The sequence below is a fragment of the Pyrgilauda ruficollis genome, unplaced genomic scaffold (genome assembly GCF_017590135.1).
Source record: "Pyrgilauda ruficollis isolate IOZ18807 unplaced genomic scaffold, ASM1759013v1 scaffold10, whole genome shotgun sequence".
NCBI classification, from domain to species: domain Eukaryota; kingdom Metazoa; phylum Chordata; class Aves; order Passeriformes; family Passeridae; genus Pyrgilauda; species Pyrgilauda ruficollis.
The window spans coordinates 11,889,987-11,904,236 of NW_024508101.1; the positions used below are offsets into that span (position 1 = coordinate 11,889,987).

General features: G+C 54.9%; 1 protein-coding gene across 2 annotated transcripts; it reads left to right on the top strand.

Annotated features, from left to right (window-relative positions):
- Positions 1-9,268: 9,268 nt before the first annotated feature.
- On the top strand, positions 9,269-14,037 carry LOC121352984. Of its 2 annotated transcripts, none has more exons than XM_041466477.1 (2): positions 9,269-9,322; positions 9,806-14,037. In XM_041466477.1, exon 2 carries the CDS (start codon positions 11,441-11,443, stop codon positions 12,482-12,484), a length of 1,044 nt encoding a protein of 347 aa, XP_041322411.1. In that variant the 5' UTR covers positions 9,269-9,322; positions 9,806-11,440; the 3' UTR covers positions 12,485-14,037. The 2 variants fall into 2 exon arrangements, with proteins under 2 accessions (XP_041322411.1, XP_041322404.1); XM_041466470.1 differs by having other exon boundaries at positions 9,291-9,336.
- The last annotated feature ends 213 nt before the right edge of the window (positions 14,038-14,250 follow it).

Below are 14,250 nucleotides of genomic sequence, written 5' to 3' on the forward strand. Positions count from 1 at the left end.
TAAAATGAAAGAGGAGAGCTGCAGGATGGGTGGACACACTGGCAGCGATGCTGAGCCTTCACAGGGCAGATGGATCTCCTCCATGCAGGCTGGCCTGGCTATGCATGGATTTCACCAGGTTGCATCCCAGGGTAAAGTCTGGCTGCACATCACCCCCACTCTGGGTCCCCAAGAACTCATGAGCACCAGCCCTTGGCTCTTTGCACCTTTCCAGGTCATGAGGAAGATGCTCTACTTAATGCCAGAACTTTTGCTAACCCATGGCATAGGGAATGCAATGTTTCTGGGCTGCAAAAACAGCTGTAGGCATGCTGGGATCAGGGAGGGGTTGCAGCCAGTGCTGCCATCCTGCTGCTGTGCCAGCTAACAGCATGTGCCACCTCCCTCAGCTGGCAAAAATGTGAACACACCGAGCATGGGCTGCTGCTGGGGTCACCCCAGCCTCTGTACAGCCCCCCATACCTTGAACTGGAATGCTGGGGAGTGTCCTGGAGACCCTCTGTGTTCTTTCACCATCCTTGAGACCCCAGGAGCAGCTGCTGCACCACAAACAGCCACACCACGCATGGCAGTCCCACAGCCCAACAGCTGCCCACGCCAAGCACAGGGCATGCAGCAGAGGAGCCCTTCTGCCCTCATAACAGCCACAGGCATCACAGCCCTTAAATGAGGGCAGGGCATGAGCCAAGAGCCTGATCTCCATTTGATATCACAGGGGGTGAAACCAAAACCTCAACCCACAGTGTCCATTACCTAATTAATGGCTTATAATATGCCTGAGGAAATACACCTTTCCCAGCCCAGTGGCAAGGGCTCTTGCAGGGGAGAGGAGGCAACTGCCCATGTGCCCAGACCAGTGTTCTCATGTGTACACAACTGGGTAGCAGCAAGTTCTGAGTTCATCTGTGCTGGTTTCAGCAATTCAAAGCTTTCAGCCCTCTGCAGAAAGCACAGGGGAAGAAATCTCTAGAGGAGCAAGGCCCACTGCCTGGGCCCCCGGGACATATATCACCACCCTCAGAGCACCCAGGGCACAGCAGGGAGGGGGAACAGACAAAATTGGCTGTCAACCGCCAATGTTCTGGGCAGAAACCACAGAGAAGTCACCCCCCAGGCTGGTGACTCAGAGAGCAAATCCCAGACCCTCTGTCCCCACACACTCACAGCTCCGCCCGGCGTGGGGTCCTGCACGCCCCGAGCTAAGCAGGGACCATTTCATTGTGGTTTATGAGACATCCCACTGTGCTGATGCAAAGAGAGGCAATGGTGTCCCACACAGGCTCGTGATCCCAACAGATGGGATATCACCTCCCTGCTGTGCAGCTCAGTGGGGACCAGGCTGTGTTTGCTTCTCTCAGGGCAGCTTGAGTCAAACATGTAATGATTTTCCAGGAAAAATGCCTGCAATGCTCCCCCTCCACAGCCATCTGATGCTGGAGCCAGCCAATGGCTTCTCACAGGAATTCACCTGCTCCAGGGTCCTCTGTCCTGGGCAGCCAGGTAGGGCTGAGTCACTTACTTTTGGAAAACATTGCAAATTTACCTGGATGGGAAGGGAATGCCAAATTACCCTGGCTCCCTCCTTCCCCCTGCCCCTCCTCTATGCATCAGGCTGGCACCCCCTCAACTCCCTGCTCCTGTTAGCAATTAACTGTACTTTGTGGAAGGTCATTGCTCAGTCCAATTTCTCAAAGAAATGCCCTTGGGGAAAGTGCCCATGTGTTGTATTACTAACAATGACGTCAGCCTATATTCACCCCAGAGGAGTAGGATGGCGTGACACAGGCATGGACAGCCATCAGAGCAGTGTGTGGAGCTCAGCCTTGAAAAATGTCTGTCTGTGATGAGACTGGTGAGGGACACTGCTGCAGCTTGAGGGGATATGTCTGCACAGCTCTCCCAGAGCCCTCTACTTCAGGACTGTGCCAAAGAGAAAATGAGAAACTGCCTTGGTTTTACTGTCCTTGCATTAAACAGAGTTGCTATCTGGTTATTTTAAGAAGCTGGCATGGCCAGATGTACGTGTGCTTTCTTTGAAGTACTGACCTGTGCCAGCTGCCCCCAGAGCCATCCAGCCCTGTCATTAGCAGAGGTGCAGTTCTGGGGGTTGTGGGTAGCTCTGTTTGCTTTGGGTGTTGTACATGCTCCTGTATTCCTTGCTATCTGCTCCTGCAGCTCCAGCTGCAGCTTACGGGGTGCAGCTCAACCAGCTACCCTGAGGTTCTGACCTCCCTGGTGCCACATTCCCCTTTGCTCCAGTTTCAGATAATTTCAACTATACTGGCTAAAAATATAGACAAACAATTAATCCCTTTCTGAGAGGTGGGACATTCCCCGCTCTACAGAAAACAGGTGAGGATGTGAAGCCAAACCCTGCCAACATAAACAATACTGAGCAAGTAAGATCTGACTGACAGGTTCTGACTGGCAAGGCAGCACATTTCTGCTGGTAAACACAGGGCTGAAGTTCACCCCTTCCCAAGACGTCCTCTGCAGCTCAAAACTCTTTCACCACATGGACCCCTGTCCCTGCACAGCCAAGGCTCAGCTCCAGCACGAACTCAGAAACAATAATTTCTAGTCTTTGATGACATGGGGCTTCTGTGGCCCTTGGTGCTTGTACCCTGGTGTCCCACCATCCAAAGTTACTTTGTCCTGCTGACCATTGTGTTATTAAGTGCTGACCCCAGAGGCAAAATTTCAGTTGTTTTGACCTCAGGAAAGCTGCAATGGGGCTGGAGCTGAGCGAGATCGAGCACCATACCTAATGGAGAATATCCCAGCAGCCACACAGAAGCAGCCCCAGAAAATCTGCTGGCTGCTTCCCCATCCCTGTCCTGCCCCAGCAGGCTCGGCTGGGTTCCATCCTCTCCAACACACTGCAGGGGCTTCTGTCGCTGTTTTGCAGCACTAGGGAATCCCTCCTGGTACAGTTGTCTCTGGGGGCATTTCCCAGAGCATACAGAAACTTGCTAGAACAGGACTGCAGCCCAGGACAGCCCGTGCTGTTCCCCCAGCAGGTACGGATGTGGCACGCTCCTCCGCGCTGCCCGAACACATCGCGCTCACTAAAGCTGCTGCTTTTCGCGTCCGGCTCCTGCGGTCACACCTCCGTGGGCGGGTGCCAGTGGCACGGTGACACGCCGGAGGCCTTTCGGTAGCCTTGTGGTGACGCTCAGCCTCAGTCAGAGGTGGCACTTTGTGCCAGCTCACCGGGCAGCCCGGGGAGCTGGAGCCACCTCTGCCTGCTGTGAGCCACAACGCAGCAGCATTGCCCCGCTCAGGGCTTCCCTGCCGCCCGGGCACTCCTGCAGCAAAGCACAGCTGAAGGGGTGTCCTGCAGTGGCAGCACCTGGACCCCGTCCCACAGCATGTCCGCTGCCAGGCCAGGGGCATCACCACCCCACATCCTCCTGCAGCCTTGGCAAGGAGGTCCCCAGGCTGTGCTGACCCCCAAGTTACGCTACCAAGGGTGGTGACACGTTACCAGTGCCAGCATCCATGCTGGGGACAGCAGCCATTTGGGTCATCACAAGATTGTTGAGAGCTGACACTTCTCTTCCTGCAGTTCTGGCCACACACATCAGTTTTGTGGGGTCTGTGTGTCTCCCCACACGGCCCATTCAGGTCCCAGCCTTCAGTCTCGAGCACAGTGGACGCACACACAGACATGTAAACCCTTGTACAGCACACAAGCAGATCCCTCCTTGCAAGCACCCCAGCCCTGCCCACCCAGGATGCAGGTTGGACCTGGCTGCTGGCAGAGGGCTCAGCACGGAGTGAATGATTACACAATGTTGGAGCACAGCTGGTTTCCTCCCTCCTGCTGCCCTGGATTTCACCCCTCCCTCCCAGGCCTGCCCAGCTCCTCCAGCTCCAGCTCACTGGCGTCCCTGGCTCTATTTTAGCGCACGAGACCAGTTGTTTCCCTGTCAGACGTTCATGTTTTTATTTAACTCCCTTTCAGCTTCCCAAATTAGCATGGGCAGGCTCCCGCACTGTTTGCCTTGGAAGAAGATGCGTTGCCACAAATTATTTTTGATTCAAGTAAACAAAACCTCTTCTCTCTTTTTTTAACCCCCATCCTCTTTGATGTTGGTGGTTAATTTCATTGCTCGGAGAGAAGCACAAGGGCACTGGCCAGGGCCCAGCACGAGGCGCTGGGGACACCGTGGGCTCCCTGCCCTGCCACTTCTGCAAAGCCAGCAAAGGCCCAGCCCTTCTGCAAAGGGCTGCTTGTGTCCCTGGGCCCCAAAAGAGCCCCAAGCTGTAGTACCACTCCAACAGCAGCACCCACACCTCTGGTTTCCAAACCTACTGGCCAGTGGCACAGCAGCTGGTGCAGTACCTGCCTGCCCTGTCCCTCCAGCACTGCTGCTGCACGTGCCTGCTGGTGCCAGGGCGAGGGCCAGGCTCCCCACTGGCACACTGTAGATCCCTGCTTCATGTCCCTCTCCCAGCATGCCACCACAGGCACAATCTGGAGCAGCTGGGGAGAGAGACTGGTGAGCTGACATGTGGCTGCCACTGCCATCAGGCATCACCCAGGTGGGCCGGAGGAAACCACACCTTGGAGCTGGTGTAAAATGTGCCAGCTTGACATCACTGCCTGGTGACATGTCTGAGGACAGATGGCCATGCTGTGAGGGGACAGCACCCCTTCCCAGCAGGTACATGCAGTTGCAAAAGAAGGGATTTGTCCCAGTTTGGCTGTTCCAATTGGCTAAACCAGCAGATTAATCAGTGTAACAATTTCTTCCTAACCTGGAGGGAACAGCACAGGTTCCTATTCCAAATGCCCAATAAGTTGCTCACCCTCTTCACTGACCCACCTAGTCCTACCATGTTACCCTCAGACAGTTTATTTTGCTGCCTCCATCCCAAAAATCCTCTGCATTTGCAGCTGGGAGAATACACAACTCCATGGGGATGAGGAAGGTTGGCACAGGGGAGCAGCAAAGTCTGGGCTGAAAGTATTAAATTATAGAGTGCCAGAAGCCCACCCTTGGTGCCCGTGGAGCACCAGGGCTGCAGCAAGCCCTGGATGGCACAGCATGGCACAGCACATCAGTGTGGGTGAGACCATGGGCAGGAGGAAGCCAGGTAGGACCCACAGAGCAACCCCTCCAGGCCAGGCCCTGCAGCTGGAACTGCCAGAGGATTTTTGGGTAACATTGGGCAGGCCCCATGTCAGAGAGAGTGCATGGGGTAGTGTTTACCCAGCTCTTTCTGGGACCTGTTTTGCAATGGGACAGAGCCTCTGCACCCATTGGCATGCACATCCCTTGGGGACACAGCCCTTCTCAGCATGGCCAGCACGGAGGGGCCAAAGCAGCAGCTTTGCATTCTGGTGCAGAGACCCCCCCTGCAGTGGGGTCAGCCCTGACAGGGGACACTGCACCCACCGTGCTCCACACCCTGCAACCCACCTCGACATATGCACGGCTATTTATAGCTGGGACTGGTGTTGATTTGGATCAAGTGGAAGATAACAAGGTTATTTTTAGGTTTATCTCTCAGCTTGTGAAGGGAAATAGGCTTTGCTGGCTCAGACAGGCGCTGCCCAACCTGTCGAGTTCAGTCAGGTTCTGGGACAAGTGACCCCAGTGTCGGGGCTGGAGAAGGGACACACTCCAGATACAATGAGGGCACAGAGACACAGTGGAAGAGGCCTTGGTGCACTGGTCTCCATCGTGCCACCCTGCCTGCCACCTTCATCGAGGCAGCAGCAGCACAGCGACCCCACAGCTCCAGAATCTCAGGTCTCAAAAAACCAGAGCCCACCATGTCTGTGCCCCTCAAGCCCCTCCATCCCTCCTGAAAGGGTGGGCAGGTGCCCAAGGGGATCCTGTCCCTCCCCACTGGGACAGGACCCTGGCACTGCACATAATTCTGGGAAGGTGGTTTCAAACCAAGAGCTCCAGCTTGGCAACATCCAACTGCCAAAACAGTTCCTTTAATTACAGAGTCCTGACACCGGGCTGAGAGGCATCTAAAAATATGAAAAAAATACTAACTCACCCTGTAAGGCAGCATTTAACAGAGAGAGCCACCAGAAAAAAACAAAGCAATAGTAAGGGAGGGTTTTCCATTGGTAAAGTTCATGGAGTCACCATGTTGTCCTCTAAAATACTCCGGTGAAACCACAGCTTTGGAGGGGGGGCAGACAGCTTCTCTATGGCTGCATATTCCCTGAGATTCTGGAGCTTCAGCTCCCTGCATGAACCCTGGGGGCACAGGGTCCCAGCAGGGTCTGGGAGAAGAGAGAGGATGCCACGGGTCAGGCCAGACTCATCCCACAGGGTGCCAGTGCCTGTAGTGCCATAATATCTTATATTTGCTTTTAGATTTTATATTTCCTTTCTGATTATGCAGAGATGATGATGTGACTGGGTTTGGCCACATCTAAAATTATTTCATCAACAACAGCCTCAGGCAGTGACCTGTCTCATACACTGCCAGCCCTACAGCTGAGATGGGGAAAAGCAATGGGCAGTTGCAAATGAAGTTTCAAAAAGGCAATTTCAGGGCCATTGTAACACCACATGGTGCCAGTCAGCCCAGTTTGTGGCAACAGGATTGCTTTGCAAGTGCTTGGAGAGGTTCAATGGTCAGAATTTGGTCATGCTGAAGGCACACTGGCAGGGCTGCAGGGGGATGGGTGTCCACCATCAGGTGTTGTCAGCTCTGGCACGGGACCTGGAGTTACTTTGGGGCAGATTCTGAAGGACATGGTGATCATTGAGGATGGGAGGTGGCACAGAGCCTGGAAATGGGGAACCAGCTCCCACTGGTGACAAAGCTGGAAGAGTTACTCCAGCTGCAAAATGGTCCCAGGAGTCTGATCCCCACACCCAATGGCTAAATCTTACACAAACTGCTTCTGATTTCCCCAAAAGAGCTCTGAGAACCTCATTGCTGCTGGTATCTGGGAGGCAAACAGAGAGGGCCTGCTCTCACCACCCACCAACATTTGTCCCCCCACAAAGGGAAGGGAGCAGGACACCAGCTGTCCTCAGCTCAGGGAGAGATGTGTGTGTGGTGGGACCAAGCTTTGACCACAAACACGCTGCAGAGGAACACCAGTGTCACATCCCATCCCTGCAGCCTGGGACCCAAGGGCTCATCCCAGGAATGATCCTGGTTGTGGTTCAGCTTTTGATTTATGGCAGCACTTATCAAGAAAGCTTGCTGTGCTCTTTATGGTGGGGAAGACACAGATAGGACTGTGCAAAGGTTTCTGCCACTCTTTCAGTCCCTCCCAGCACCACCTTTGAGAGGCTGGCACTTTCCAGGGCTGCTCTCACACTCATCTCCCTAAGGGCTTGTGCTCTCCAGGGCACTGTGATGTTCCCATCCCAGGAGCTGGCTGAGGCCACTGCAGTAGTTTGCTCCCTTTCCTGGGGATCCCTCAGTTTCTTGAAGCACCGTGAATAACTCCAGCTGAACCCTCTGGCACAGTCAATAACCTTCCTGGGTGTAGGAGCCACTCACAACCCCAGTGCTGACACAGAGATTTAAATACATGGTCTTGCCTGTGCAGCCCTGAGCAGGCAAGAGGGTGGTGCCTGGGCACGCTGCCTGTCAACCCTTGGTGGCCTTTTGTACACCAGCCTCCCTCGGTCATCAGGGCAAGATATCAGGCTCCCTGCTTCCCTGCCTGGCACAGGATTGCACCCAGGAGATCTGGAACTGACCCGAGCTGACCGCTGGCAGGCACCTCGCTCACTCAATTAAAGGCAAACCCAGAGAGAGCAGTGTCCCAGGCTGGGATGAAGTCAAGTGACAAGTGTTTGGTTTGTGGCATGCCCAGTGCACGAGGGCACAGTCACCTGGCTCCTGGGCACCCTAGGGATGACCTAAATAACAGCCTGAAAAAGCTTTTTGCAGGCAGCTACTCCCTGCCTCATCTGATCCACCATTCCCAGCCCAGCCACGGGCACCTCCCAGCAGCTGCCTGGCATGGTGGGGAGGGCTGGGGGCAGTGAGAGGAGAGCACTCCTTCCCATGGCACCCACCAAGAGCAAGAGGAGAGCACCTGCCTCCTCTCACAGCCCCTCAGTGCCAGCCACACACGGGTCACTCTCCCCAGCTGGTGATGGCACCAGCTCTTGGTGCCCAGCACACGGAGAGGGGAGAGGGTTTCCTGCACCCCACTGGTGACAGAGCACCCCAGCCCAGGGATGGCACACTTGCCCATGGCACCTTGAGCATCCCTCAAGGGCTGGGATGCCAGGCTCCTGCCAGCATTAGCAGCCTCTCCAAGGGTTGTTTTTCCAAATGCTGCCCATGCCTTGATGCCCTCTGAACCACAGACAGCATGTCAGCCACACATCTCTTACTCTGGCCCCTGGTTTTGCAACTTTTCCCTGCTTTCCCCCTACACATCACAAACAGCTTCACCTTGGGAGCTCCATGGCCACACCCTACATCCTGCTCTGGGAACCACAAGCAGAAACACAGTGAAATCAGGGGCACACACAGAGAAGATGCCTGAAATCCAGTAAATATGGGTCTTGCTAGAAAGACGCTGGTTAGAGCACAGTGCTGTGCCTTACTCCTGTCCCCAGCTTCACTCCAGGACCAGCGAGGAGGGGACCAAACTGGAAGTGGGGAGTAGGGAAGTGCCATTTGGCAGGTTTCAGAGCAGAGTGGAGCTCACATCTCAGTCCTGTCTGGCCAGGAGCCTGAAGCCACACGGGCAGGGCTCTTGTGGGGCTCTACACAAGAGGGATGAGATCAGCTGTCCCTTGCCTGCAGCACGAGGTCTGGAGCAGGGGTGTTGGTACCCAAAGCCCAGGGCCCTGTGTGTGCAGGGGATGGATGCAGTGGGCTCATACCCTGGGTTGAACTATTACATAAGAGCAGAAACACGTGCAGGCTGCCAGGCAAAACTGTAAATGATGTTTGTGCCAGAATCCCAGCTCCAGAGCAAGTGGGACTGGGGAGTCATGCTCAGAGGAAGCCCAGGCTGGGCAGGTGAGGGCAGCTGGGGTGGGCACAGGGAGCTTCTGGAGCAGGACACAGCACTTCAGGGCAGGCTAGGCAAGGTTCATGCCCCCTCTCAGCCTGTACTATTTAAATTCCTTGTTTGTGAAAGCAAGACCCAAAACAAGCAAATAAATATTAACTGAAAAAAAACAAAAGCCCTGACAAATCTCCCAAAAATTCTCTACGTGGGCTGTGCAGCAGTTGCACAACAGGAAGAAGCTGTTGATCCCATTTCTGTGCGCTGGCGCCGCACTGGCCTCCACCCAGAGCCGCCTGCTCGGGTTCAAACACAGCTAAAGCAAAGCCAGGCACAGCCAGAGAGCCCTGCCAGGTAACTGTGCACAGGTGAGTCTCCCACCAGCTGAACCCAGGCTGGTAGCTCTTGAGCACTGCAGGGAAAATGGCAGAGCCCTTCACAGCTCTCTGGTTGCTCAGACAGGAACTGCTGGCAGGGGAGTGGGTTCTGAAGAGAGATGCAGAGAGGAGAGGAGAATGCTGCAAGGGCTCTCCTGAGCCCTGTGGGATGGGAGGTCTGACATCCTTTCTCCAGGGACGAAGGGAGAAGATAGATCACCCCCACCTCCTCCAGCCCCCCTGGAATGGGATGCATGAACTGACACTTCTCCCACAGGGCTGGCCTGGCCCAGCACCACCTAGTCTTCTTCTTTCACCTCCCTCACATCACCCCCTCTGAGCCAGAACCCAAGACCAGCATTTGTGAGCTGGTGACAGCATCCCCAGGAGCACAGAGGGGTTTGCTTGCAGGCCATATTGAGGCTCTTGCAAAACAGGTTAATTATTTAACTTCTTGCAGGGGTGACTTGCCCTTAAACTCCAAAGTCTGGTCCTCTTATGGAAGGAGAGAATTTGGCCCCAAGAGCACCCAGTTCCAAGCATGAGACAGGAATGCTGGGCTGTGCCCTTGGACGGGTAACACACGGCCTGGGGGCGCACACAGGACCCAGCTCCCGCCGAGAGAGACCAGACCCTGCCCGGGCATCAGCCCCAGGCAACGAGCTGGACCCCACCTGGGGGCACCTGGAGCAGGGGGTGCAGCATTACGGCTCTCGCTGCTCCCCTCGGAGTGCCGCAGCAATTCCCCGTGCCGGTCCCTTGCTGCCACCTGGTGCCACCTCGCCACAACTGCCGGGGAGCTGGGATGTTGAAATTTGGGACGCCGCGGGCATCGAGGATGGGAAGCCGCTGGGCACAGAAGCACCTGTGAGGTCCCCGTTCTCAACACCCACGGTCCCAAGCAGCCCCACGTCCTCCAGCCTTCACCTGGCTCTGCAAACAAGCCAACGACCTCTCCTGCCTACGGGGTCAAAGGCAGGACTCCAAATATTTCCCAACCTCGTGGACACCACCAATGGCTATTTATGCTAAGGCAAACGTGTTCCCGGCATTGGATCTGGTCCCCATGGCATCCCCGAACAGCTCGGGAACGGAAGTACAGAGCACCTAGAAACGGTCAGGATGGTCAGTAAGAACTAGTCATGTTACTCCAAATCAATTTGCTTTTGCAAGAGGACAACAGGTCCCAGAAGCAGAGAGAGCAGCAAGGACTCTATTTCTTTAGTAAGGTTTTTTTGCTCAGCAAGGCTCTGTCATTCCCATTGGGAAAATAAAGAAGCTCAAGATTAACTCAACCTGCAAGATGGCTGCAAAACATGCAGCAAGATTCTTTTCATTAGTTACCCGAGGTTCTCTGTGGAAAGGGGAGGAGACAGTGGAAGATTCTCCACGGCTCCATGAGTGGCTCAGCTGAGACTGCCCCAAGGGGATCTACTGGAGGGCTGTGGTAGAATACAGATGATCTTGGCAAATAGAAAAAAAAAAAAAAAGGTGTGGGAAAGGAGGATGTAGTTTTGGAAAGACTTACGCAGTATTCTGCTTCCAGGTATGAATTACCCGCGTGCAAAAGCAGGCTGGGGATCAAGGCTGCATGAAAAGGTGACTCATAGGCTGAGCCACCTCACTTGGGGTGGTGGAGGGGTTGTTATTGTTACTATTTATTTATTTTAACCCAAACTGACTGGGACGTTTGCCCTTGAAACACTGTCGCAAGACACCCGTTGTTTGAAGCCAGCAAAGTGTAAGCCCAGATCTTGTGCCCAGCGGCTGCATTATCCCTCCAGGTACAGCAGCAGCTGGCAAAGCCTGTGGGATTTTATTCTGGACACAGCAGATCTGTGAACATCAAAGAGGGAGCTGCAGGGAGATGTGAACACTGCCAGCATCTGATGGGAACAGGAGAAGTAATAAGCTTAAATTTCAACACAGCTTCAGGCTGTTCATTAGGATGCCCTCTGAACCCATCAGCTCCTGGGGAACTGTGGTGGAGTGTCCAAAACCAGTGGGAACCTTCAGGGCTTATGCAGGAGATGATCTAGGGATGGCCTGGATAATCTTGTGAAGATTTGTCCCAGCTCTACATTACTACTGTCCCATGAAATGGCTTTGGGGCTGCTCCTTCAGTGACAGACAGACACTGTCCTGGTGGTCAGGCTCTCCTTCCTGGGCATTCCCAATGCTCGGCTGGAAAAGGCAGAGGCCATGGCAGACCCGAGTGAAGCCTCTCCTGCAGCTGTGCCTGTCCCTCGAGAGGACTTTGTGTGACCCACCCGGGAGTGCAGGACACTGCGAGCCAGGGCCCGGGCCAGGGAACGCTCTGCAAACCCACGGGGAAGCGAAATCCCAGCGCAGTTACCAGAAACCTGCTCGGCCAGAGCTCCCGTGCAGCTTTCCCGGAACGCGCCCAAGCAAACAAAATCAGCGGAGCAGCGCACCAGGGCTGGCTGCGGCTGCTCTCCAAGCAAACGGAGGTTTCTGGGAAAGAGTGGGGTTCGGAGAGGCTGAGGTGGCCCTGGCTGCCGTGTGCCGGACTCCCGGCACCGCCGGAGCCTTGTCACCGTGTCAGGCCACCCCGCTCATGGCTGTTTGCTCCCGCCGCCTCTGTCCCTCCGCAGACCGGGATGCTCAGCAGCAGAACAGCTCGCTCACAGGAAATATTAGATTTTTTTTCCAGCCAGCCCTGTTGTGTTTGGGAGCCTCTTTCCAGGATATAGTGAAACAGCCTCAGCAAGACTCATATCAGCCTAGGAGCCTGCTTTGTATGAAAGGAAGCCGGAGGTTTGCTCTCCACGTCGGGAGCCGCGGGCAGAGGCAGCAGGCAGGCAGCGCTGTCGGGCAGGGAATGGCAGGGAGAAGTCACCGGCTGCTGGCGGCTCAGCGAGCGCTTAATGAGCAACCCCAAACCACCCCCAGGAGGCTCCAGTTCGGAGAACTGCCTCCCAGAAGGAAACACAACCAAACCCGAGCCCCCTGCCAGACCCTGTATGTTTTTTCTTGCATTGGCTGCAAGTCTCAGCTGCAGGGTCCTGGCAGGGGACCCCTGCCATGTCACCAGGCAGCACAGGGAACACAGGGAACACTGCCCCAGGCTCTACAGGGACGGGGTTTGGGGCTGCGGTGCCCCCTCTGCAGTGGGTGAGGGGAACATGCTCCAGGGCACTCTCATCCAGGCTTCCAAGGGAAAAATGATGTGTCTGGGAGGACTGTGACACACATCGGGGCAGGGGAAGGCTCAGCTGAGTGGTGGCCTGCCAGAGTGGGGAGCACCCATGACAGCACTCAAACCACAGTGCCAGACCCCCTGAGCACCACTCTGCCCTTCAGAGGGTGCTTTGTGCAGATATGCTGGTGAAACCCTCCCACAAGGCAGCAAATGTTAATTAATCTCCTTTGCTGGCGGAAAAAAGGGGGGGAAATGGTTTTCTACTGCAGACAAGCATCTGTCTGCAGCTGTGTGGAACAGGACCCAGACCAGGGTTCCCTGAAGGTCCGTGTTTCAAGGCCATCACATTTTCCTTTTCAGCATCAACTGCAAGTACCCTTTCAGCATCACACACCAAGTACCCAGGTACTTGGCTGCCACCAGCTCTGTCCCTCCTGCTCCCAGTGACACTCCATGAGCAGGTACCACCACAGATTTGGATGCTCAGCAGCAAAACAGCTCGCTCAGAAGTAGTATTAGATTTATTTCAAGCCAGCCCTGATGTGTTTTGGAACCTCTTTTCAGGATACAGTGCAACAGCCTTATCAAGACCCACAACAACCAAGGGCCTACTCCTCACTCAGCTTTTGTGGGAACCTGCACCTCCAGGAGCCTCGTGAGCCAGCCCAGCCCAGTACAGACCTGGCTTAGCCACGTGGCTACAGGGAAAGCAATACTCACACATGGGGCACCAAACCAAAAGGGCAGCTCCTCCCTCCTGCCACACCAGGATGCTCAGGCTACGTGCAGGTTCCCAGTACTGAGCTTGCCACAACTGGGATCCAGTAGTTTCCTTATGGTTCCATCAGTTCTGCCCTCCAGACACAAAAACCCACCAGGAGCAGCCGAAGCCTCTGCCCCTTCCCAAGCCCCCTCACCAGCCCAGAGCCTCAGCTGTACCTGGCTGGTGATGAGAGCTCACGGGGGGCTCCGTGCCACGGGGACAGCAGCCAGAGCCAAGGCAGCAAGCCTTGTTTGGAGTGGGGCTCTCCTGGCTCCCAGCAGGCAAGGAGGGTTAACGGGAGCAGCAGCCAGGTGTGTTGCAGGTGCAGGCTGCTTGCATCCCTGCCTCTCCAGCAGGCTCAGCTGCCATGGGGCCAGCCTGGGCCCCCTCCAACACAGACCTGAAGGGTTTTACTGCTGAACTACAAGAGACTGCAACACATGATGCAGATGCCCTGAGCCAGCCCAAGCTCAGCCCCTACCTGTGGGGGAGAAACCCCCTCCCACCTCTGTGCTGTGATCATTAACAGGGTCACCTTGAGGCATGCATCACTGCAGCAGTGGAGCAGCGGCAGGGCACAGCCAGGAAGATGCTCCTCAGCCCTCCCTGCAGCTCCTCTGGCAAACAATGCAGCTGCTGAGTCTCAAGAGCCTCCTGGGAGAAGGAGAAATGCAAATACTTTTGCCTGCAAATTGATGTAATGTTATTCCTAGCACAGTGTATGAGTTCAGTAAGGCTTGCAATAATAGATGAAATTGGCATTTAACATGCTTGCAAGGGTTTTAAGAGGAATCTTAGTGCTTAAAACACAATTCCCTTGCTCCTTGAGGTTTTATTTTCTTCTTGAGTGTTTGGTGCCACCTTCTCCTAATAATATGTAAAATAAAGGAAAATGTGTGTTGGCATCAAAGAAATGAGACTTGAGCCTTCTGGGTCCTCAACTTCTCTCTTTCTTTCAAGCAATATTACATAATATTCC